This window comes from Colius striatus, chromosome 2 (assembly GCF_028858725.1).
Source record: "Colius striatus isolate bColStr4 chromosome 2, bColStr4.1.hap1, whole genome shotgun sequence".
NCBI classification, from domain to species: Eukaryota; Metazoa; Chordata; class Aves; order Coliiformes; family Coliidae; genus Colius; species Colius striatus.
In genome coordinates, this window is record NC_084760.1 from 8565070 (window position 1) to 8590498 (window position 25429).

Consider the following 25429-nt stretch of genomic DNA (forward strand, 5'->3'; position numbering starts at 1 on the left):
TCAGACATCCAGAAACACTGGATGAAAGTCAGACTTGCAACATTTAGTCTAGATTTAAGCTGTGCAGTAATGTTTGGGTGGGTTTTTTCCTCCCCTTAGTCACTGTTGATGCCAGATCGTACACCAGAGTTGTAAATTAGGATGAGCAAGGAAATTTTGGTATAGCTCTGTGGTGAAAAAGTACCTAGTGTTTATCATGCTGGTTGCATAGGAGAAACACAAGTAGCATGTATTTAATGTGCTTCTGCCTAAAACTGGCTGTGGTGTGGTTCAAAAGGAAATCAACGGTCGGATGAAGAGTTTGTGGAGCACTTCTCAGCAAAAGTGGAAGCTGTTATCCGTGTTGTTCTGTATGCCATCCAGTGTTTAGTGGAGAGAAAACAGGAAGATGGAAGAGAGGAAGAAAAATCTCCAGAGGAAAATGGTAAGTTTGTTCATTTACTTCAGGGGGAAGAGCAGAGTTTTGAACCATGCAAACCTAGTAATTTCTTAACTGTGTGTCTGGTGGAGGTACCAATGCACAAGGGAGTTTCTGTTTTAGTAGAAGTTGGCTATTTGAACAGATAGGATGAGTATTTCTGCATTGCCTGTTGTAACACTTCTGGAATGTGACTGGTTTCTGGTTGGATTTTTTAATGTCTTTCAAACAAAGAGGATGAAGCCTCGTTTGACGTGATCAAAGCAGGACATATAACTAAGCTCTTGGATGAAGATCTGTCTGCTGATTTGGATTCTTTGCATGTGCAGAAAGCAGTTTTAGCGGTTTCAGAACTCCTGGAGAACCTGAAATCTTACAGGGAAGATTACACTTCAGATAAACATAAGGTAAAATTGCTCTTCCCAAGAGTTTCTGACTTTAGAGGGTCTCAAAAGGTTTGGAATTCTGAACTTTGGTGCTTGAACATGCATTGCTTCTTACTGCTCAGTATCTTAGAACTGGAAGCATATGAGAAATTATAGCCAAGTATAGATACTCTTCTGCAGTGAAAAAGCCAGATCACAGAATCTCAAGGGCTGGAAGGGACCACAAAAGCTCATCCAGTGCAACCCCCCTGCCAGAGCAGGACCACCCAGAGTAGGTCACACAGGAACTCAGCCGGATGGGTTTGAATGTCTCCAGAGAAGGAGACTCCACAACCCATCTGGGCAGCCTGTGCCAGTGCTCCCTCACCTCAACAGGGAAGAAAGTCTTCCTTGTGTTTGTTGGAACCTCTTCTGTTCCAGCCTGTACCCATTACCCCTTGTCCTATCATTGGCCATCACTGAGAACAGCCTGGCTCCATCCTCCTGACACCCACTCTTTAGGTATTTGTAACCATGAATGAAGTCACCCCTCAGTCTCATCCAAGCTAAAGAGCCCCAGCTCCCTCAACCTTTTATCAGAAGGGAGATGCTCCACTCCATCATCTTTGTGGCCCTGTGCTGAACTCTCTCCAGCAGCTCCCTGTCCTTCTTGAACTGAGGGGCCCAGAACTGGACACAAGATTCCAGATGTGGTCTCATGAGGGCAGAGTAAAGGGGAAGGAGAACCTCTCTCCACCTACAGCCCACAGTCCTTCTAATACACCCCAGAATGCCATTGGCCTTCTTGGCCATCAGGACACATTGCTGGCCCATGCTCATCCAGCTGCCCACCAGCACCCCCAGGTCCCTTTTCCCTCTTCCTTTAGTAAGAAGAAAAAGCTTTGATTTTTTTGTGAAAATCTAAGAGAAAGCCCTGGAAACTTGAAAAAAAGTGTATTTAAATTCAACCACCTGTGTTTCTGGTTTGAGCATCAGTTTTCAATCTCTGTCATCACCCTCTCTGAGGTGAATCTCAGTATGTACAAGATCATGTTTGACAGCTGTTCTTTGATTTTTAACTGCAGTTCTTCAACCAGTCCTGCTGTTTGCTGGTGCGTCTAAAGCCCATGCTCTGCAAGTATTCAGACCTTATCCTGTTCTACCTCACTGTTTCATTGGCATCTCACAGGAGCACTGGAAAACTGCTCTCTGTTCTAACTAGCATTTTCACAGAACTTGCTCAAAAGGTACGTTATTAGAGGTTAAATGCCACCATATACCCACTGATACTGAGTGCATGCAGAGGTCTTCAGTAGAAACTAAGCTGAAAGATGTACTTAAAACCACAGAAAGTGAGTTTGTGTGTGTCTTCGTAGGGGTTTTGTCTGCCAAAGGAATTACTTGAAGATGAAGCTGGAGAGGGAGCAACACAGTTTCATGATTATGAGGATGGTGGTATTGGAGATGGGGAAGGCAAGAAGGACGTGAGTGACAAAATAGAAAGCGAAGATCAGGCAAGTGTTTGGGACTGGTCTTGTTTAATTCAAGCAAAACTGAAAAGAACCCTTGAAATACAAGTAAAAGTTTACATCAAGTGTCCTTCAGGCTTCTGATTCTGTTGGCTTTTATCTCTTTGCATATAAGCTTATAAATATTGTTGTGGTGCTTTGAATAAGCTTTAATATTTAGGCAAGATCTGTTGTAAGTTTTGGCTTTGTAATGCAGATAGAAGACAGTTTTCGAAAGGGTGAAGAGAAGGAGAAAGAGGATCCAGATTCTAAACCAGACATTGAAGGAGAAGACAATGCAATTGAGATGTCAGAAGACTTTGAAGGGAAAGTGCATGATGGAGAACAGGAGAAAAAAGGTTTGGTCCTTCCACTGAGGCAAATATAAGATGTACTCCAGATCAGTCAAGAATGATGCTTCTGTGTAATGAAGCATGTTCATGAAGTCACTGTTAACAACAATAGTGCCATTGGAATGTGAAGACTAATAAGTATTAGCAGGAAGGCAAAGACATGTGTGAGGAAAATCCCATGTCTCACTGTCACTGTAGGTTTTGAAATCAAGGGAGATGATTCTTTCTCCTTGTTGTCAGCTGACCTTTCAGGTGCATTTCAAAACTAGTCACTGGCTTTGTGGAGCTGTTGAAGATCAACTTGTGCTCTAGTTACGGCTCTAGTTAACTTTAAAACATGACCAGCAAAGCTCTTGTAACTCCCAAGCAAGTAAAATAATTCAGCTTTATAAAATGGAAAGAAACAGCAACATCTGGTAGATTCATTCAAGTTGCTGCTCACCCAGAAGATAGCAGTTCTTCACTTTAAAGGGTAACAGCTAGAACACCTGAAACTATTGTGGCTTGTAATTTATGCAAGTGTTAATCTACTTCCAAATCTCTGACAAAATGTAAAGAGTAAGTTTATTTGCACAAGAAGGGAAAACCCCAACTAATAAACAGATAAAGCAGGAAGGATCTTGCCCCTCCCAGTAATGCAAAATATTTGTAAAATGGAGAAAGGGGAGAGTAAGGAATAGAATTGAAATCATAGAATCACAGAATGGTAGGAGTTGGAACGGACCTTTAGAGATCATCTAGTCCAACCCTCCTGCAGAAGCAGGGTCACCTAGATCAGATCACATAGGAACATGTCCAGGTGGGTCTTGAAGACCTCCAAGGAAGGAGCCTCCACAACCCCTCTGGGCAGCCTGTGCCAGGGCTCCCTCACCCTCACAGTGAAATAGTTTTTCCTTGTGTTTAAGTGGAACTTTTTGTGTTCCAGCTTCATCCCATTACCCCTTGTCCTGTTGCTAGCTACTATAGAAAAAAGGGATGTCCCAACCTCTTGACACCCACCCTTTAGATATTTGTAAATGTTAATAAGATCTCCCCTCAGTCTCCTCTTCTCCAGACTAAACAGCCACAGTTCCAGCAGCCTTTCCTCGTAAGGAAGATGCTCCAGTCCCCTGATCATCTTGGTGGCCCTGAGCTGGCCTCTCTCCAGCAGTTCCCTGTCCCTCTTGAGCTGAGGAGCCCAGAACTGGACACAGGACTCCAGATGAGGCCTCACCAGGGCAGAGTAGAGAGGGAGCAGAACCTCCCTTGACCTGCTGCCCACACTCTTCTTGATGCCTCCCAGGCTGCCATTGGCCTTCTTGGGCATATTGCTGGCTCATATTTAGCTTATATCATCCAAGTGTTGCACCTGGGACTTGTTAGCCTGAGGGAGAGAATGCTCTGTGTGTGTCCATCTAAGAGAAAGCTGTGAACCACATCATTAGGAGCCTGCTCCTGTGGGCCTTAGGGCATGTGTGTCTCCCCATCTCTCAGTGAACCACACAGGGTGATGAAATCAAGGTGCAAACTACAACTGTGTGTTGGCTTCTGGAGTTAGCAAAAAAAGTGAATTTTTATCCCTTCTGTACTGAAACATGGTCTGAACTGTACACAGAAAATGATGAAAACTCAGAGGAAGAGGAGGAGCTGGATAAGCAGATGGGAAATCTGGATAACGCTGAAGCTGAAGATAAACTGGATGAGAGGCTTTGGGGGGATGAGGATGAAGACGATGATGAAGATGCCAGTAGTAAAACAGAAGAAACTGGGCCAGGAATGGATGAGGTAAAGAGAAAAAGGGATGGGAAGAAGAACATCAGAGGAATTAAACTCTGTTAACTTAATGTAAATTAAACCATGAACTCCTTTGCATAGCTCTTGGTCTTGGAAAGGGTTAATTTGAGTCTTATCACAAGTTTTATTCAGTGATGTCTTGTCACTGAGCTTTTGAGAAGTTGGGAGCATAATCCAGGTTCTGTTAATTTTATTGGTTAATAGGAGGATTCAGAGCTCGTTGCAAAAGATGACAATTTGGGCACAGGAAACAAGGATAACAAAAAGCAGCCTCCAAAGGATGAGGAAGAGCAGCAACAAGAAGATGACAGTGGAAACAAAGAGAAAATCCATGAACAAATTGATGAGGTAAAAATTAGGTGAACTACATAGAGTGTCTTGCTCTTAAACTCAATTCTGTTGCTCGTTCACATCGTGTGGTTCTGAGAGTTTGAAATGCTCTTTGTTTAATACTGGAGTGCACTGAATAAAAGCTTCAGTTCACTTCAGAACTAAAAATAAGCCATATGCCAATATCCATTATGTTATCTTTTCTCATCCATGGTCTAGGAAGAACTTTTTGCACTAACCTGAACTTGTAATGACTGCCAAAACAGGCTTTATGCCACTTGGATATTTTGATGGATAAAGCTTTGAAGTTCTTTTTGTGTTGTGTTTCATAGAATCATAGAATGGTAGGGTTGGAAGGGACCTTTAGAGTTCATCTAGTCCAACCCCCGCTGCAGAAGCAGGGTCACCTAGATCGGGTCACATAGGAACATGTCCTGGTGGGTCTTGAAGACTTCCAAGGAAGGAGCCTCCACAACCCCTCTGGGCAGCCTGTGCCAGGGCTCCCTCACCTCACACTGAAATAGTTTTTTCTGATGTTTAAGTGGAACTTTCTGTGTTCCAGCTTCATCCCATTACCCCTTGTCCTGTTGCTAGCTACTGTAGAAAAAAGGGATGTCCCATCCTCCTGACACCCACCCTTTAGATATTTGTAAATGTTAATAAGATCCCCCCTCAGTCTCCTCCAGACTAAACAGCCCCAGTTCCCACAGCCTTTCCTCATATGAAAGATGTTCCAATCCCCTGACCATCTTGGTGGCCCTGTGCTGGCCTCTCTCCAGCAGTTCCCTGTCCCTTTTGAGCTGAGGAGCCCAGAACTGGACACAGGACTCCAGATGAGGCCCCACCAGGGCAGAGGAGAGAGGGAGCAGAATCTCCCTTGACCTGCTGCCCACACTCTTCTTGATGCATCCCAGGCTGCCATTGGCCTTCTTGGCCACAAGGGCACATTGCTGGCTCATGTTTAGCTTATTATCAATCAGGACTCCCAGGTCTCTCTCTGCAGAGCTGCTCTTCATCAGTTCGACCCCCAGCCTGTACTGGTGTGTGGGATTGTTCCTTCCCAGATGCAGGACTCTGCACTTGTCCTTGTTGAACCTCATGAGGTTCCTCTGTGCCCAACTCTCCAGCTGGTCGAGATCCCGCTGAATGGCAGCTCAGCCTCTGGGGAATCAGCCAGTCCTCCCAGTTTGGTGCCAGCAGGGAACTTGCTGAGGGTACACTCTGTCCCCTCATCCAGGTCATTGATGAAGATGGTTAGCAACAGAAATGTCTTAAGGCAGCAGGACACATCCCAAAAATCTATGTACAGTATGCTTGAAGGTTCTGCTCAGAATCTTTCAGCTGATAAAACAGGCTTCTGAACACAAAACGTGCTGTTCTGAAGAAGTAACAGTTTACATGAATGCATTTGCTGAAATCAATCATTTTGTGCTGTTTATAAGAGAAGACCAATGGAAATTCGTTTTTAACTGATCAGAATCTAATATTTTATCCAATATTTCTGTGTCCTAGAGAATTCACTAGTAGCTTACTTCTCATCTCTGCCTTTTATCCCACTTACTGTGTACCTGTTGCTTTTTCCCTCCCATTCTTTTGCTGACAGAGCGAGTATGATGAGAATGAAGTAGATCCTTATCATGGCCAGCAAGAAAAGCAGCCTGAAGTTGAACCTTTGGACCTTCCTGATAATATGAACCTGGAGAATGATGAGAAGAGTGATGAGGAGGAAGAGGATGGAGGTACAGTTGAAAATCTCTCTACAGATTCCCAGATGAAAGCCAAATGGAAACAGGAACAGTAACATAATGAGCTCTTTTTCTCTATAGAGAAGAGAGGTGGTGGTAGGATTCTGTACAAGAAGCTGCAAATCCACTTCTGTATCTCAAGATACTAAATGCAGGCCAGATGATGACATGACAGCATTTAACCTCTCTTCTACACATACTGTGGAGCAGCCTTTCTCATGTTATCCCAGTGCTACACCCTAATTGATGTTAAAAGCCCCTTATTTCACTGTCCACTTGCTTGTGTGGTTTCAGTCTTTATTATGATACTTGCAAGCATTTATACTCAAAGCCAACTGACTCTCAAGGGTATGAGGTTTAAGGGAAGTGCATGGGAATTCATCCCACTGTATTCTTAGTTCTAAACTAATTGTGACTTCAAGAAATGATAGAAAATGATAGGTTCTGTGTGTAGAATTCTCTGTGTTTTCTGTAAGATGTTTTTTTGATGGGCTGGGCAGTTTTATTCCCAGTATCTGCAATATTCACTGGCTCTGTACTTCACTGAAAGTTTTATATGTGGGTCTTTCTGACCTTTTTTTTTTTCATCCAGAAGAAGAAAATGCTTTTGAAATAGATGACAAACCTGTTGATTTAAGTGAGGCAGAGAAAACAGAAGAACAGAATGAGGAGGATACTGGTGAGCCAGAAAGAGATGATCAAGATGCAGAACCAGCTGAAGAAGGCATTTCTGAAGATAAAGAGAAGGAAGATGAAGGGGACAAAGATGCTGATGATCAAGAAGAAAATGCAGGGAGCACTGAGGATGCAGCAGAAGAGAAGGAGGAAGAATCACAACCATGTGATGAGGAAAAAAAAGAACCTACTGAAGAGAAAGGAGTCCCTGACACTGACCAAGGCCTTCAGCCTCAGGTAGAGAGGAATAAAAGCTTGATTTTCTTTTGTGTCTGTGTTTTTTAATTGCCTTATACAAGATTTGAGAAATGGATGTGTTCTGTGATGCTCTGAAACAAATTGGACACTGAGTAGGTGTAATGTTAGTGAGAATCTTCCTCAAGGTAACAAGAGATGTGCTTCCTATTAAACTGATGTATTTCTGTCATCTGTATTCCTGTTTCCTCCTTGGCCTTCTGTATCCCAGGGCTTTTCAGAGTGTTAAAATAAACAGATGTTATTTCAGGGAGAAGAGGATAAAGATAATTTAGAGATGGATGAAGAGATCCCCGAGTCTGAGGAAAGAATGGAGCATGAAACACAAGGGCAGACTGGGCAAGAGAACCTGCAGAGTGACAGTGCTGTTGAGCTGGCTGGAGAGGCTTCAGAAAAAGACCAATCTAAAGAGGTGAGTTATGTGGTAGTGTCCTGGTTAAAAATGCTGAACCTTGTGTCAATGTATGTTCGAGTTACAATCAAAGAATTGCTGACATGTCTTTAAGAATTGTCTGAGATTCCATTTTTAGAACACCAATTGTAAAGTCACTGAACAAAAAAATGGCAGGCCATGTAGATGCCACAGTTTTCACTGCTGGGAAGGCAAGTTTATGCTAATTGTTGAACTGCAGAGCTGTGTTGTCTGGTCTCCACGAGAATACTACCTGCAATTGTGAGCATTCACAATGGAGGGCAGCACAGCATTGCAGCTGAGCTTCTCCAATTAGTCTGCAATTGTTAATTCCCTTTTCAGTCACCGTTGCAATGTGGGTTTTTTTGTCTCTCAGGAATATGGAAGTGGAGCTTCAAGTGCAAATCAGTCAGAAGGCCATGAGTCCACACGCATGGCCCGGATGGCTTCCCAGAAGCAAAGCAGAAAGAATACACAGGTTCCTCTCTTTGTTTGTTTGTTTAATTTGGGATGTCTTAATGTTACCCAGGACCCAGGCTTCTCCTTGTTAAACCCCTTGTTCTAATCACTGCCTGGTTACACCTCACTCGAGCTTCATGGTGTGAATTTGTTCCCTCTCAGAGTTTCAAGAGGAAACCTGGTCAGGCAGACAACGAGCGCTCAATGGGAGACCACAACGAACACATCCACAAGAGGCTGAGAACCATAGAGTCCAGCAGTGAAGCAAAGCAGAATACAACTGAGCCTAACCAAAATGTGGAGGAGGCTGATGCATTTGAACATGTTAAACAAGGCTCTGACTGCTATGACACACAGACATACGGTAGGGTATTACTGGTGGGCCTAAAGAGATGACATTGCAGAGTCAAATCCCAAAGCCCTCCAATCTGCAGGATGCTTTTTAAACACACGTGTAACAATCCTTGGGTTTAAGATGTAGCAGAATTTCACTACAATAAATGCTACTCCTTGGCAATGGGGTTTAAACTCATGGTAATACTGAGTTCACTCATAAAAATGGATTTTCCAAACCTTAGGTCAGTTCATTTGAAGCCCAAACTGCTACCAAACATGCAGAATGTTTAGGATAACACAACATGTTCTTAATTCTACATCAAAACAAAACTCTAATCTAAGTTTCCTTCAATTGCTTTCTATTCAAAGATCTAGCCCATTTCATTCATCAGGTTTTCAGGACAATAGCTCATTGACACAACATAGCAGTGCACAGTGAAAGATAAAACTGAGGTTCCAGACAGTAGCTTGGATCTCTTCTGAAGTTCATGAAAACTGATATGCATTGGCCTCAGAACACAATGGTTTTTTGCAACTTCACTGCTTGTCCATCCTTCTTCCCTTTAACAAGTATTGTTGCTTTTATACAGATGTAGCTAGCAAGGAGCAAGAGAAGCCTATTATGCCTCCTGAAGAAAAGGAAGAGGGAGATTCTGAAGATGCAGCTATGGAAACAGAAATGCAGAACAATGAGGATCTCAGAGCGGTAGACACAGAGGAGCTGAAGCCAGAAAAAAGGAAGTCTACTGCCTCTGAAACTCCTGGTAAGTGAACTTAAAACAGAACTCCATTCTAAACATATGCTGATGTGCATCTGTGGGAATTTATATTTGCATGGCATGGAAGGATGTCCTTTTTTTTCAAGTCTAAAACATCTGCTCTTGACTGACTTGTTACAGCAGCAATTCTTGTTCCTGCCTAGTAACCAGCCTTTGCTAAATTGAGTGCAGAGGGGTTTGCCTCTCAAGTTAATGGTCCTTCATCTTAATCCACTTCTTTGAAGAAGCAAAAAGCAAGTGCTTCCCTGCTGTTAGACACAATGCCTATTCACTTAATTGGTACATAACAATGCATTCCAGTGTCACCAGTAGCAGCACCACATAACTCAGCTTTCTCCTGTGTAGCTTCTGACAAAGCACCAAGAAATTGAGGTGTTCTGGTTATAAAAACATCTCGGTGAGGTCACACTGAAGTGTCACTGTTTCACTGCCTGCTTCTTCAAGTGGGAGTGAAACAAAACTGAGCTGCCTGACAGAAAATGGCTATCAGATGAGAGTGGCTGGTAGATGAGAAGACAAGTCTTGACTTAGGCACACAGATAAAATAAGAGAGATACAAATGCCTCTTGCCAGTTGCAACGGAAATGTTTCATTTTGATGGATCGAAGTAAACAACACTGTGGCTTTGGTATTTTGAATTGTTTTCTTACCAAACAACACCAAAGATTGCTGGAGAGGGGAGATGAGTTTTGCCAGCCTGAATTCACCTTTTTGCCTCCCACTTCCTGCAGATTTAATCTCTTCCTTTAACTCTCTTGCTAGACTCATTAGCTTTATGGCACAGGCAGGTATGTAATCAGTCTCGTTTTCCACATGATTCTCAAAGAGCATGTCCTGGAAAGGTGAGAAACATCTCCTACAGTATCATACTTTGTTAGAACAATTCTTTGTAAAAATGAGTCATTAAACAGTGCAGTGTAGTAGAATCAATAGTTTATAACTCTTTACTCCATTCCTTTCTTTATAATTCACTTTCAGATTTGTTTGGAACCGATCTGTTACAAAAGTAGTGAGTAAAAGATGAGATAACGAAAGATTGCTAGAACTTTTTTAATGAGGGTTTTCTGAGTAGTTTCCAATTGCTTTAGACCTCCTGTCACTCTATCAGAGAAGCCATGAAACTCAAAATGTACTTCACCAGTGGAATTTCCAAGCGTTGAAGATCTGTTTGCCAGTATGCTGTTGATTTATCAAGAAGGATATAAGAAACAGTTTGCCTGAGAAAATCTATGCTGTTGCAAAGTCTTGTATTTGTCTTATCCCTAGAACTAATTTTCTTGAAATTTGTGCACTTGTACAAAAATAGAATCATAGAATGGTAGGAGTTGGAAGGGACCTTTAGAGATCATCCAGTCCAACCCCCCTGCAGAAGCAGGTCCCACCTAGATCAGGTCACACAGGAACATGTCCAGGTCTTCAAGACCTCCAAGGAAGGAGCCTCCACACCCTCCCTGGGCAGCCTGTGCCAGGGCTCCCTCACCTCACAGTGACATAGTTCTTCCTCATGTTTCAATAGAACTGTTTGTGTTCCAACTTCATCCCATTTCCCCTTGTCCTGTCTCTGGATACAACAGAAAAAAGTGTTGCCCCAACCTCCAGACACCCATGGTTTATATACTTATAAATATTAATGACATTCCCCCTCAGTCTTCTGTTCTCCAGACTAAACAGTCCCAGTTCCCGCAGCCTTTCCTCATCAGGAAGATGCTCCAGTCCCCTGATCATCTTGGTAGCCCTGTGCTGGCCTCTCTCCAGCACTTCCCTGTCCCTCTTGAGCTGAGGAGCCCAGAACTGGACACAGGACTCCAGATGAGGCCTCACCAGGGCAGAGCAGAGGGGAACCAGAACCTCCCTTGACCTGCTGCCCACACTCTTCTTGATGCTTCCCAGGATGCCATTGGCCTTGTGGGTTGCACTACAAAGCTTGTGAGACACTTTGTATAGAGTGGAGATAGAATACTGGTTTTTGTATTGTATATCATCCACAAAAGTTAGTAATTAGCTTTGTGATTGTAGGACCAGGTGAAGTGGAGCCAGAGACCCAGACTTTGGACACTCAGGATGTCAAGAACCCTACGACAGAAAAGCTCCCAGAGGTGACTGAAGAGAAGCCTGAGAGAAGGAAGGACTCCACCATACACACAGCCCATCAGTTTTTGATGGATACTCCCCAGGTACGATACCTAATGTGTCTTCTAACAACTGCAGCAGTAGAAACAGTCTGGTTTATCTCACTTGTGTTAAAGAAAATGTAGAAGTTTAGAATTACTTTCATTCAGACAAGCAAGTAGCCTGCTTTTATTTAATCATAGAACTGTTTTGTTCAGCTGAATCTGCTGAATCAAATCCATGGGTGGAGTGCAAAGTGGTGGGCAAGGGTCTGTGGCCTGAAGCTCAACTGAGGATTCGGGATGATGAACTGGGCACCAGTGACCTTAGTCAGTTCATTCACTACAATACATTTTCTTCCTCAAAAAAGAGAACTGCAAATATCACAGAACCTTTGTGAGCCTTTTATGAATGTCTCAAATCAAAAGCATATTACCATAGCCTAGAAGATCCTGGAGCTTCATGCAACACTCAGTTTCCCAGTGCAAACTGTTAGCTGTGAAAAAGCCCATTTTCTCCCAAAGAGCTATGGCATGGAAGCAGTTGATGGCAGTTTAGGCCCATCAGGGAACAACAGACCACGATTAGCCTCAAGTACCAAAGACCTGAGGATTGCCAAAGGGCAGGGAGAGTTCAATTGCCCTTAAGGTTCAGGACAAAACAGCCCAGGCTAGCGGCTTGGGGAAGGAAACAGAGAATAATTTAATGCAACACCAACTAAAGCATAACCTTAAACCCCAAAACATAACAAAGTAACACAACACAGAGTGGTACAAGGATGAAGAGCACAACCAGCCCTTTAAGAACACCTTCTCCCCACACCTGCCCTCTTCCTGGGCTCAGAGCCCTGATCCCGGTGTTTTTACCTCCTCCCCCTGAACGGCTCAGGGGCACAGGGAGTGGGGGTTTCAGTCAGTCTATTCCTGATGGCTTCTGCCATTTGTCCCTCCTCAGGACAGGTGGGCTCAGCACCAGCCCTCCCTGCAAGTGCATGGGGTCCCTCACACACACACAGCCCCGCCCGGGCTGCTCCCACGCGCATTGATCCCAGAGGCTGCAGCTCCTCTCTGCCTCTCGTGTGGGGCTGCTCTGGGCCCGCAGGCTCCAGCACGGCCTGTGCCATGGCCGTCTCCCCACACAGTCCCTCGCCCGTCCGGGCTCACTCACACGGAGCTGCTGGTGGCTCTCAGTCCTGCCATGGCCCTGCATGGCTTGCAGGGGTACAGCTGCATTCTCACCACGGCTTGCAGAGGGGTCTCTGGTCTGGTGCTCCTTCTTCCTTCCTCCCTCTCTGACTGTGGGGTCTGCGTGGTCGCCTCCATCTTGTATCACTCTCACACCTCCTGCCAGCACTTCAAATTCCTGTCCCTAAATAGTGATGGCAGAGGTGCCAGATTGGCCCAGCGGGGGCTGGAGGTGGGTGTAAACCCAGGAGCCGGGGGAGAGTCCAAAAACTCTTTATTGAGTCTTCACTGCAACCCGCTCCCCCTGTTACCAACCAAAAGCTGCTCCTTGCAGGACCGGTGGATAACCAGTTGATACAGTCAGAGTACTTCTATTTAGGACTACTGACCTCTCATGCTTACAGTGTTCTGTCCTTAGCACATACCAGCAGAGCAATGTTTTACTTTGCACACAACACAGTGAGGATTGTATCCTGCTATGCCTGATACTTCCATCTTAATGCCAGTCGTGGCAGCTCTGGAGAAAGGCTGCTGAATGTGCAGGTTCTCTTGTGTCAGCATAGTTAGATGCCTGTTGTGATTGTTTTTCTGGGTTTTTGTGGTTTTTTGGTTTGCCATTCACATGCAAAACCTGAAACGGGAGAGGAAGCTCCTGCAGCACCAGTGAAAGAGCACGGGAGAAACCTTACAGAGGGGAAAAGGGCTGGTTCTCACCTTTCAGCAAAGGGAAGGAGGAGGAAGCTCTGTCCCTGTATGTTCTTTATTCTCCTTTCTTTCCTTAAGCCTGCAGGAGGTGATCAGAGGGACTGTTTCTGCTTGAGGAATGAGAAGTTACTGGTGCTGTTTTGAGAAGTTACTGGTGCTGGTGTTGTGTTTTTATTCACAGAATCACACAGAATTGTTTAGGTTGGAGAAGACCTTTAAGACCTTTTCTAGGTGAACCGGCTTTAGAAGGGGGGGTTGGACTAGATGATCTCTAGAGGTCCTTTCCAAACCCCTACCATTCTGTGATTCTATAAGATACCAAGTCCAACTGTTAACCTGACACTGCCACATCTACCACTAAACCACATCTCTTAATGCCATTCAGATTCAGAGGCTTATGTTCCTGAAACCAATAAACCTGCAGGTTCTGCACACCATATACTCCTGTTTGGCTAAACTCTGGTTTTACAAGTCAGGAGCAGCAATTGTCACTGAAAGCACAATAGAAGTTGAAGTGTTAATAATGCTTGAGTGCCCTTGAACAGAATGCCTTATCAAATGGGATTTGCTGGCAGGTGAAGAGGAAGATTGCCATCCAGTTCTTCATTTAAAAATAAGATAATGAAATGAAGCATGTTATATTTTGGAAGGTACTAGACAAGCAGTATTCAATTGTTTGGTCTCCATTATACTGTCCTGAAATCTGATGTTTGTCAAGGTAACTGGATTCTCTTCAAGTTCTCTACTTGATGACATTCAGTGTCTGTGTCATAAGCTGCTCCTAGCTTTGTTCAGATGCTGATTGTGTTGATTGGGATTGATGCAGGTATTTTGGGGGAGGTATTTATTATTCCTCTACATTGAAGCTATTAAAAAAGGGGCATATTTAGAATCTTTTAAGGCTTTTTCAGGTCTTTTTATGCCTAGAAGAGTAACAATAATGCATCTTTACTTAAAGTTTGGTATAATGTGGTATCACTAGATGTGTGAACTCATTCTTCTGTCTCATAAATCTCATAACTACACTTCTAGCACCTCGTGAGAGACCCTGAGGAGCTAAGAAAGGAACTTGAAAGGCAACTCGAAGCTTGGCAAACCCAACAGTCTGGAACTCCAGATGAGGTGTGTGACCTTGTTTTGGTATAAAACTTATCATGAGAAGCCTTCATTTCGTTATTTCATCTTGGTGCACTGTTGAAGGGTTGAGGAAGCCAAGCAGACTGGAATCTGAAGTGTTCAAACTAGTATGACTTAGATGCATTTGTTGTTGTTGTTACATGTAATTCACTCTGGAAAAGCCCTACACTGTTCTCCAAGCAGGATGATGTTCCAGAGCTTGTTTTGATCATGTTGTGTGCAATTTTCAGAAGGTTGCTCTGTTGGTAACAAGTTTTACAGCTTGCCTAATTGGAAAGGTTTCCCTCAGTCCTTGCCAAGCTCCTTCTGTGCTGAATTGTGTCCAGCACTTTGCTGCAGGTGTCCACTTTCACAAAGTTATCATCTGCAGAAGCCATCTCCTTACAGCTGCAGTGGTGGGGTTTGAACAGAACCAGAATGTACTTGCTCTGACTGTCCTGATCATGAATTGTAAACCATATGGGAAGTAAATCCTGAATGAAATTGCCAGTGTGGAGGCTTAACAGTTCAGATGAGTTGTAATTGCTTTTGGTTTTTGATGGCCAATAGAGAACCTAGCAGCTCTCCAGCTTGCCATGCTGTAATACCAACTGTCAGGTGCTGGCCATCACAACATTTTCCTTCATCAGCAGCAGTGCCAGAGTTGCTCTGTGTGCTTGTAGAGAAGTGGCCACTGCACATTGCAGCTCGGTAGCAGCAAGGAGCATCTGAATTTGATTGCAATCACCATAGAATGGAATGGTAGGGCTTGGAAGGGACCTTTATAGATCATCTAGTCCAACCCCCCTGCAGAAGCAGGGTCACCTAGATCAAGTCGCATAGGAACGTGTCCAGGTGGGTCTTGAAGACCTCCAAGGAAGGAGACTCCACAATCCTTCTGGGCAGCCTGTGCCAGGGCTCCCTCACCTCACAGTGAAATAGTTTTTTCTGATGTTTCAGTGGAACTTTTTGTGTTCCAGCTTCATCCCATTATCCCTTGTCCTGTTCCGTCTTTATAGAGTGCTCACCCCTTGGTTTTACTAGTAGTTACTACCTCCCCTTTAGCATACTGAGGTTTGTTTTCTTTTCTCAGACAGTGCTCCTCAACTTTCTGCTTTGTTTCATAATTCCCTTCTATTTCTTTCTGTGATGTGTGGTGTTTCAGGAGAAGGAAGCAGCACAGCTGTGGCAGAGGTATTTAGTACTGACAGCTCCCCTATCACAGCAGCTCTGTGAACAGCTACGACTCATACTGGAACCCACCCAGGCAGCCAAACTGAAGTAAGTTGGGTCTTTCTGAGGCTTCTGGGTTCTTCAAGCTCTTGATTTTTGGGTGGTTTTAACCTCTGCAAACAGGAATCATTGCCATAAAGCAGGAACAACGTGAAGTTGCAGTTGTACAAATTCGTTCATTTTACTTTTCTATGGGAACACTGGTTTCAGTGATGAAATACAAAGGTGATATAGCAGCAGGTACCAGTACTGCCCCCTGTGTTTTTTACTCACCCTTTGCAAGAGGTGAGCACACCAACTGAAAACACTTTTAACACCCTTTGACTCAACAGCCCTTCACGCATCCATGTGATTTTTAACACCGATTTAGCTGGGGTTTTTAGCAAGATCTAAGCTTGTTTCAAACTGAAAGAGTCTGACTTCAAGCTCTGCTTTCTACTTTAGCCACCTAGATTTGAGAAATACTGTTTAAAAGCCTGGATATCCCCCTTGCATTACAAAAATGAGCATTCTGGGGGGGAATCTGTATGAATATGAGATTACTATGTTATCTGTATTCCATTCTACAAAACCTTGTTGTTCTGGTGCATATGCTGCACAGGCCAGGATTTCCAGGATGAGATACATGCTGCTAATCCCTTTCACCATATCCTTTGTCTTCACTCCCAGAGGAGACTACAGAACAGGGAAGAGGCTGAACATGCGCAAGGTGATTCCCTACATTGCCAGTCAGTTCCGGAAGGATAAGATCTGGCTGCGAAGGACCAAGCCCAGTAAACGACAGTACCAGATCTGCTTGGCTATTGATGATTCCTCCAGTATGGTAGACAATCACTCTAAACAGGTAAAACAAAAGCTCAAGGAGGATTCTGAAGGAACTGCCCATTGTTGGGGAATATATCAGCTGCTGTGTTGTTTCCATCCAGAACTAGTGGCTGTTGGCAAGCCTAACAATGGTGGTACTAGAGCAGCTGGGGTTTTTTCTGCTCCATGTGTTTGAACTCTTGTCCTGCCATCCCTAAGAGATTCCTTACTAAAAGATCAATGAAAGTTAGCTAAAAGGAGGGGGTGCTCAATTTGTCAGAGGTGTTACATAGCCAGTGGAAAGGCTGAAACTTGCTTAGCTGTGCAGTTCATTGGAGGATTAAATATTAGCCCACTCGAAGGGGGAGTTAGTTATTAATAATGTATCTTTCCTTCTAAATAGTTATTTCAGTGTTTATTTCATTAGCCTGCCTCAATTGGTAGCTCTTGTCCCCTTGTACTCAGGGCTGGTGAGGCCACACCTCAAATGCTCTGTTCAGTTTTGGCCTCTCACTGCAAGGACATTGAGGTACTGGAGTGTGTCCAGAGATGGGCAACGAAGCCGGGGAAGGGTCTGGAGAAAAAGTGTGATGAGGAGCAGCTGAGGGAGCTGGGGGTGTTCAGCCTGGAGAAGAGGAAGCTGAGAGGAAACATGATCACTACCTGAAAAGGGAGTTGTAGTGAGGTGGGAGTTGATCTCTCCAGTAACGAACGATAGAACACAAGGAAATGGGCTCAAATTGCACCAGGGAAGGTTTAAATTAGACATTAGGAAGAACTTCACTGAGAGGGTTACTGAGCATTGGAAGGGGCTGCCCAGGGAGGTGATGGAGTCACCACCCCTAGAGATACTCAAAATACACACAGATGAGGTGCTGAGGGACATGGTTTAGTTTAGTGATGGGCCTGGCAGTGTGAGGTGAGCAGACTCGATGATCTTAAAGGTCTTTTCCAACCTTTATGATCCTCTTAACTCGATCGGCTGAAGCTTCCAAACACAACTCACTTGTCCTTATTGCAATGACTGCCTCCCTTAACTCTAACAGGAAAAAGATAGGCACCTTCATTTATTTTGCTAGACAATGAAAAGTAATGCCAGTGCCATTCTTCATATTTCACACTGAGCCCTGAGTAAAACATGGAACACCCTGTGTTGGATGTAACCTTTTTCTTTAATAGCTTGCGTACGAATCCCTGGCAGTGATTGGAAACGCGTTGACTCTTCTAGAAGTGGGACAAATTGCCGTGTGCAGGTGAGTTTCTTTGAAGTCTTGGCTTCAAGACTTTAGAACAGAACTTTAGAACCATTTTCACACTATTTATGTGGGGCTTTTTATCTTCTTCCCTAAAGCTTTGGAGAGACAGTGCAGCTGCTGCACCCGTTCCACGAGCAGTTCAGTGACCAGTCAGGGACACGGATATTGCGCCTCTGCAAATTTCAGCAGAAGAAGACAAAGATAGCCCAGGTACACAAGAAATGCCACCTGTGCAACCCCTCAGCACATAAGAGCAGTTTGGTGGTCTCATAGTCACTTTGTAACGTTTACTGGTTGTTCATGTTTGAGAGTGAGAGCTGCTCCCATAACCAAGATACGGAGCGGTCACTTTTATAAGAGTGATTTCTCCCTTTTTAAGTTCGGATGTATTGCACGTCTGAGCATTCCTCTTGCTCTCTATTGGGTCTTCAACAGTATTTTGGGCACAAGCTGTCAATTCTACACTTGTGTGTGCTCCGTTGCCAAACCCCATCAAAGTTTATGTGAGTTTAGAGGTTTTCGTGCCGTGGATTCCACTGTTGTAGTAGGAAGAGTTTTTGTATGTTTGTTAGGCTCAAAGTTTGTCAGACTTGACTCATTCCTGAAATAAAACCCTTTCTGTAGTAACATTTCCTGGACAGCTGGAAGTTTTTGCTCTTTTAGGAAGGTTTTTTTGCACTCTTCCCTTCCCAGACTTAGATAACATCTTCTGTTGATAATAAATGGAAAAGGAGAGACCCAAATAGCTCAATGGTAATCTTACAAACACCAAAGTTGGGAGGACTTTGACAGTTGATGTATTTAATCTTAGTGGGGGAATATGTACCTAGATACTCTTGTTGCAAGTTGAAGACAAAGAAGGTTCAACCTATAAACAGGATGTGTATTTGTAGTGATGCCTTTAGTCACTCCAACAATCTGCTGAGGTTTTGGGGGCTTTGTTAGCATTGGACAGATGTTAAATTGAGATGGAAGGCTTTTGTAAGGATTCTCTAGTTGACAAATGCTAACTTTGAAGCAGGAGACAATATAGGAAAATGCCACAGACTGTCTATGTAGGTAGCCAGACTGAACTACCTTGGCATTTAAAATACAGACACATGTCCTTGAAACATTTCATCGTTATTGAGATTCTTTCATGGTAAGAGAACTTAATCTCCTTATTTGTTTCCTCCACAGTTTCTAGAATCATCAGCAAATATGTTTGCTGCAGCACAGCAGTTGTCTCAGAATATTAATCCAGGTGAGCTTTTCTTTTTTATGGCCACTGTGTTTGTTGCTGTGGCAGCAGAATGCTCTCAAAACAGTCTCCTACCAGAAAGATTCCTGGCACTGGGACATCACCTGCATTGGAGCTCTGGGTTTTGCTCCATCAGAAGGAATGTTTGGTTGAAATTGTAGCTCAAAACCTAAAAGATGCTATATTAAAAAGTCATTTCTTACCTGGTCATGCTTCCACATCATGTTCAAGTCCTGGACACTGCCTGCTTCAGAGCATTGTCCAGTCTCCTAGTGAGCTTGACTCCCATGGCACCTCAGCTTGTGCTTGAGAGCTTGATTGCTGTAGGTGTCCAGAAGCTGTTCTGAGGACAGTGTTTGCCTCCTTACCTGTGTTTCACTAGGATGTAAATTTAGGTCATGAGGTGCTTGGATTTCCCAGAAGAGATGGAAAGCTTACATTGCAAAAGTTCTTTGTTGTTGTCCAGGTGCTCTAAGAAGTGAACAACCCGGGATTTATAATGCACAGGTGCTTTGCCACGCAGTGGCCAGGCTGTGAGAACACTCTGAGGATAAGGTCATCTTCTAGGGGAGGTGCAGGATCCAATCCTGGATCCTAGGCTGAGATGCAGCAGCCATCAGGGAGCTGGCAAGACAAAAGGCAGTAGTGTGCATCACCCTTTTTTGTAAAGAGACAGAAGCCCTGTGACGTGGGGCCTGTCTGCAGAAGAGGAGGAAGCATCCTGCATCTCTCCCTTGCTATTATACTGGAGTGTGAGGGGGGCACAGGAGAGAGGGGCTTGCAGTCCCACCTGTAATTACTGTTATTTCCCTTGGAATTAAAAGATGACAGGTACATGACTGAGTTAGAATGTCCCTTTGGAGAGATGTATCTCTGACCCTGGGGTCAAGAAAATGGTCAGTGCTGAGGAATCAGCCTTGCACTGTGTGTGTTTTAGGAGGTTTAGGGCTGAATGCCCTATAGTGGTTGGAGTGTCTGACTGTGCCTCTGGAGCCCATCTTCTGGCTTAATTTCCTCCAAAAATAACCCATTTGGGACAGTCCAAGATTGCTCTGTGATGGAAGGCAAGCCTGTTACAGTGGGGACAACAGGGAAATGTGTTTCAAAAGCATAATCTTAGTCCAAGGTGAGGAGCTAATACAGATGCACCCAGAGGTATCTGCTTCTGGAGGAACAGATTTGTACTCTTATTTCATGGCAGCATCTGCTGCTCTGCTGGTGATGGCTGGACTCTTCTAATTCAGCCAGTATTTAACTCCTAGGCACTTACCAGGCATGAAAGACAAGGCCATGACTAACTTTGTTGCGTACTTTTCACGCCCTTCATCCTTGACTTATGGCAGTGATGCATTAGGTCAGGGTTGGTTTAAGTTCCACATTTCTTCTCAATGGTTTCACACAGTGGGAAAAACTTTCTTGACATGGTTGTAACTGCAGCCTGGTGTGAAGGCACAGGTGCTATTTGATAAAGAATTTCCTTAGGAATTACTTCTTCCATTATTCCCACAGGGCTAACAACAAAATAGTCTTTTTTGTTTCCTTTTCAACTCTGACTTAACTGGAACCTGAAATGTTCTTTGCCCCCAGAAACAGCACAGCTGCTTCTGATTGTGTCTGATGGAAGAGGCCTTTTCTTGGAAGGCAAGGATCGAGTGACAGCCGCGGTTCAGGCAGCTCAGAACGCCAACATCTTCGTTATTTTCGTAGTGCTGGACAATCCTGATTCCAGGGTAAGTCACTCAACAAGGGAGAGAAGGATTCCACTGCAGGGATTGAGAAACTGATGCAAACCTCTTTCTGGTGTTCTGTAGTGCTCTACAGCTTTCTTATCTTTTGTAAAGGTCAAGGATGTTTAGCTCTGTTTCAGTTGTTCCTGATGGCTGGGCAGATGCTCTGTTTCTCCCTACTGTCATTCTTATCCTCTTTCATATTTAAAAAAATACTCTTCCATGCCTCAGGAAAGGCTGAGGAGGAGCTCATCTTTACCTGTAGAGTGTGGCTACCAGACAAGCAGACTGAGAGTGTGAGAGATGCTTTGTTCCCTCTCCCTTTCAATTCCAATTGCTCATTTGCCTTTCATGCAGCAGCTGGAGCCTATAGGAGATAAAATATTAGACAGAAAGGGGCGTACATGAGAGTTATTTAGTGCCTGATTTGGGAAAGCTGGATGCCACATTTGGAGAGAAACCAGACTTTCTTGGTTGGGAAGCTGAAATATCTGGAAGCTTTTCAGGGAGACTCTGTACTGCACTAAATGAGCCGACTTAAGCCTTACTTTGAATCACATGGTGAACACTGACTTTGTAGTTCATGTTTATTTTTCCGTGCAAAGCTCATCTCCTGGATTTATTGTTCAAAAACTAAAGAAAATCTCTTGCTGGAACATTACAAGGTTCTGATGAAACCTGTCTGTAAAGGCAAGTGAAAGTTCTGGGCTGTCACACGCGTTTTTCACAAGCTTTATTAATTTTCTGAGCTGCTACACTGAGCAACTAAAGTTACTTCCCAAGAAGCACAGCTGGAGTTTAAGCTGATTTTTGTCTTTTTGGGGGATTTGTTGAAATACTACAAGATAATTTGCTGTATTGTTTGTTGTATAAGATCACAAACTTCAGTTGAACTCAGCCCTAAAGAGCTTAAGAGATGGCAGAGTGTTGGGAAGGCACCAAATGTATAAAACCAAAGTGGTGACAGTCAATTTAAAACCATAAAACACTCTGCAAAGACAGGATTTGTTTCTTGAACTTGATATTGCAGGAGCTTTAGCTTAGTGTCTTGTAGGCTAGGATTTGTTGATGAGAGCACTTTTAGATGAGCTCCTCTTTAAAAGAAGGACATTGAGGTGCTGGAGAGGATCCAGAGATGGGCTACCAAGCTAGGAAAGGATTTGGAGCACATCTCAGCTGAAGAAGGGCTGAGGGATCTGGGGCTGTTGAGCCTGGAGAAAAGAAGGTTCAGGGGAGACCTTCTGGCTCTCTACAACTACCTGAAAGGAAGGTGTAGCCATGTGAGGGTGGGTCTCTTCTCCGTAGTAACAAGCAATAGAACAAGAGGAAACAGCCTCAAATTACACCAGGGGAGGTTCAGGCTGGATGTGAGGAGGAATTCCTTTGCTGCAAGGGTTGTCAGGCATTGGAAGGGGCTGCCCAGGGAGATGCTGGAGTCACCATCCCTGGAGGGGTTTCAGAGACAGGTGGATGTTGCACTTGGGGAGATGGTCTAGTGGTTGATAGGGCTGGGACAAAAGCTGGGCTCAATGAACTTAAAGGTCTCTTCCAGCCCTAACAATTCTATGATTCTATAAAAGGAGAAAAGCATTTAACTGCTTTTTGTTTGGTTGTTGGTTTGATTGAACACTTGATGCTTTTAATCTCGGAACTCTTTCAACCTAGAATCCCTCCTCTGTTAAATTACAAGTATTTGAAAAACAGGATAAATGATACCCAGGGCCTGTTAAAGGTGCATGTGGTTTAGCTGCAACACAACTTCTTGTTCACAGGATTCCATTTTGGACATTAAAGTTCCCATATTCAAAGGCCCTGGCGAGCTGCCCGAAATCAGATCTTACATGGAAGAGTTCCCATTCCCATTCTACATGATCCTGCGAGACGTGAACGCGCTTCCAGAAACCCTCAGCGATGCCCTCAGGCAGTGGTTTGAACTGGTGACTGCCTCAGACACTTTGTAGGCTTTGTAGACAAAGTCAGTTCCTGATTGCTGCTAAACCTCTGCGAGGGATGAACCAGCGTTTCATTGGGGAGGTCTGAAGGCCGCTTTCTACCTGGGAGAGATGCTCAGCAGCTGCCCTCTGGCAGTCAGACAGCCTAATGACAAAATGATCTAGGTTCCTTCTCCCACGTTTCAGAGGAGAATTATGCAATGGTGAGACTGTGTCCATCTTCTTTCATTGCCTGTTCCCAGAAATAACACAAAACTTTCTCTTATTCCTTGTTTAAAAATAGAATTACGGTGTTCACAGAGGTAAAATGATTCCTGCCACTATCTGTTGCAATAAGACTTGTTGGTTCTAGAAAGGCATTTCTGCATTAAGGATAACTTCAGGTATCTTGGGAAGAAAGCATTCCTTAACTTCACCCGTGTGGTGAGTGCCTCTTTGGGAAGCAGTGAGAGGGGAGCAAGAGAAGCAGGTGGTTTCAAACAACCAAAAAACCAAAAGGTACCTGAATACTTGAAACTGTTCTGCAGTTAAATGAATCCTAATTAATTCCTGCTGATGTTTATCTGACAGTACCACAGGGAGCTTTATGAATAAATGCCGTACGGCCGTCCCTGTGGTGTCAGTCACACGGTGAAGTTTGCCCCTCTGCCCGAGGCAGACATGGAGGATGTTTTGTTAATCCGATGTCGTGGAGCATGGGTGTGATTTCTCCTTGCAGAAGCTATGCATCTTATGTTGTCTGTACCAATAAAGAGAGGTACTGCTGTTTGTAATGAATGACATCTCTCCTTTCATTGGATCAAAGCATGAATAAATGAACTCGTGGGCACAGGGACAGGTTGTGTGGTCTCTAGCAGTGCACAGGGAATAACTTCTGTATGGAACAACTCCATGCACCAGGACAGGCTGGGGGTCGACCTGCTGGAGGGCAGCTCTGCAGGGAGAGACCTGGGAGTGCTGGTTGAGAATAAACTGAACACGAACCAGCAATGTGCCCTCGTCGCCAGGAATGGCCAATGGCAGCCTGGGATGCATCAAGAAGATTTGAGAGGTTCTGTTCCCCCTCTGCTCTGCCCTGGTGAGGCCTCGTCTGGAGTCCTGTGTCCAATTCTGGGCTCCCCAGCTCAAGAATGACAGGGAGCTGCTGGAGAGACTCCAGCACAGGGCCACAAAGATGATCAGGGGACTGGAACATCTTTCGTATGAGGAAAGGCTGCGGGAACTGGGGCTGTTTAGTCTGGAGAAGAGGAGCCTGAGAGGGGATCTCATTAATATTTACAGGTATATAAATGGTGGGTGTCAGGAGGTTGGGGCAGCACTTTTTTTTATGATATCTAGCAACAGGACAAGGAGTGATGGGAAGAAGCTGGAACAGAAAAAGTTCCATCTAAACGTAAGAAAAAACTCTTTTCAGTGTGAGGTGAGGGAGCCCTGGCCCAGGCTGCCCAGGGAGGGTGTGGAGGCTCCTTCTCTGGAGGTTTTCAAACCCACCTGGAACACGTTCCTGTGTGATCTGAACTAAGTGAACCTGCTTCTGCAGGGGGTTGGACTAGATGACCTCTAAAGGTCCCTTCCATCCCCTCCCATTCTGTGGCTCTATGTTACTTCATTGCTTGTCCTCCTTCTGTATGGAGGTGCCAGCACAGAGTTCTGATTAGAGGCCCAGACTTTTGACTCTTCTTGGTGAAAATCTGAAGGGAAACTTTGTTTAAATGCCCTTTGAAGGTTTTCTTGGCATATAAAAGTTGGTGTGTTGTTCTAAGCACAGAGATGCATTAGGGGTGCATTCCCAAAGATGTGACTGTTCTCTTTGGCTTCTGGATAGAAAAAACCTTACTTTGAAGTACTGCTGTAGCTGTTGTGAGCTGCAGCAGAGGCAAGACCCAGAGGTGTGAAATGGAGTAGCAAAGTTGCTTCTTGTATTTGTGTAGCTTTGCCACAGGTAATTAATGATGAGCAAATTTCAGAACTGGAAACTTAACAGAGGAACTCTATCTGGTCAGAACTTAAATGTTGGGAACTATAGAACATCCTCCCAGGCTTCTTCAGATGTCTGTGTACAAATACATGCCTTGGGAAACTGTGGAAGTAGGTGGTTTTAGTTCATTAGGTAATTCTCCAGAATTTACTTCCATTTCAGACTTGTATTGAGTATTTGTGGCAGGAAACTTGGAGAAAGTGTTTTGGAAAGGTTTTCTTAGAAGTGCCAGGGTACACTTCCAGCATAAATTATAGTTTGTTGCAGGGATGTCCTGCAAGTGCTTATTGCACAAATATTTCAACAAACACAAGCTTTTTCTGTCTATAGTTAGTGTAAGCCCTTTGTTAACTGTGGGACAAGGAAACAGAGTAACACAGAAAGGAAAGACACTCAATTAACTGTGGTTGTCTCTCTGCAGGGCAGCTCTGATGGAATTTGGGAAAGGCTGAGGGAGCTGGGGCTCTTCAGCTTGGAGGACATTGAGGGGTGACCTCATTCATGTTTACAAATACACAAAGGGTGAGTGTCAGGAGGATGGAGCCAGGCTGTTCTCAGTGATGGCCAGTGGTAGGACAAGGGGCAATGGGTACAAGCTGGAACAGAAGAGGTTCCAAAGAAATGTAAGGAAGGATTCTTTCCCTGTTGAGGTGAGGGAGCACTGCCAGGGGCTGCCCAGATGGGCTGTGGAGTCTCCTCTGGAGACAGTCAAACCCA

General features: G+C 44.3%; 1 protein-coding gene across 1 annotated transcript in view; it reads left to right on the forward strand.

The window, feature by feature from the left end:
- Nucleotides 1-23511, forward strand: part of MDN1 (midasin AAA ATPase 1) — a 116142-nt gene extending 92631 nt beyond the window's left edge. The window contains exons 81-102 of the mRNA XM_061989428.1: nucleotides 278-424; nucleotides 653-825; nucleotides 1869-2030; nucleotides 2160-2297; nucleotides 2509-2650; nucleotides 4239-4408; nucleotides 4622-4765; nucleotides 6351-6486; nucleotides 7085-7404; nucleotides 7673-7834; nucleotides 8211-8312; nucleotides 8456-8657; nucleotides 9220-9393; nucleotides 11425-11582; nucleotides 14439-14528; nucleotides 15688-15803; nucleotides 16425-16599; nucleotides 17739-17812; nucleotides 17911-18025; nucleotides 18995-19058; nucleotides 20643-20785; nucleotides 22555-23511. Coding sequence (XP_061845412.1) covers nucleotides 278-424; nucleotides 653-825; nucleotides 1869-2030; nucleotides 2160-2297; nucleotides 2509-2650; nucleotides 4239-4408; nucleotides 4622-4765; nucleotides 6351-6486; nucleotides 7085-7404; nucleotides 7673-7834; nucleotides 8211-8312; nucleotides 8456-8657; nucleotides 9220-9393; nucleotides 11425-11582; nucleotides 14439-14528; nucleotides 15688-15803; nucleotides 16425-16599; nucleotides 17739-17812; nucleotides 17911-18025; nucleotides 18995-19058; nucleotides 20643-20785; nucleotides 22555-22743 — 3296 coding nt within the window. The 3' untranslated portion in view covers nucleotides 22744-23511. The remainder of the gene's footprint in view (nucleotides 1-277; nucleotides 425-652; nucleotides 826-1868; nucleotides 2031-2159; nucleotides 2298-2508; nucleotides 2651-4238; nucleotides 4409-4621; nucleotides 4766-6350; nucleotides 6487-7084; nucleotides 7405-7672; nucleotides 7835-8210; nucleotides 8313-8455; nucleotides 8658-9219; nucleotides 9394-11424; nucleotides 11583-14438; nucleotides 14529-15687; nucleotides 15804-16424; nucleotides 16600-17738; nucleotides 17813-17910; nucleotides 18026-18994; nucleotides 19059-20642; nucleotides 20786-22554) is intronic.
- Nucleotides 23512-25429: the final 1918 nt, after the last annotated feature.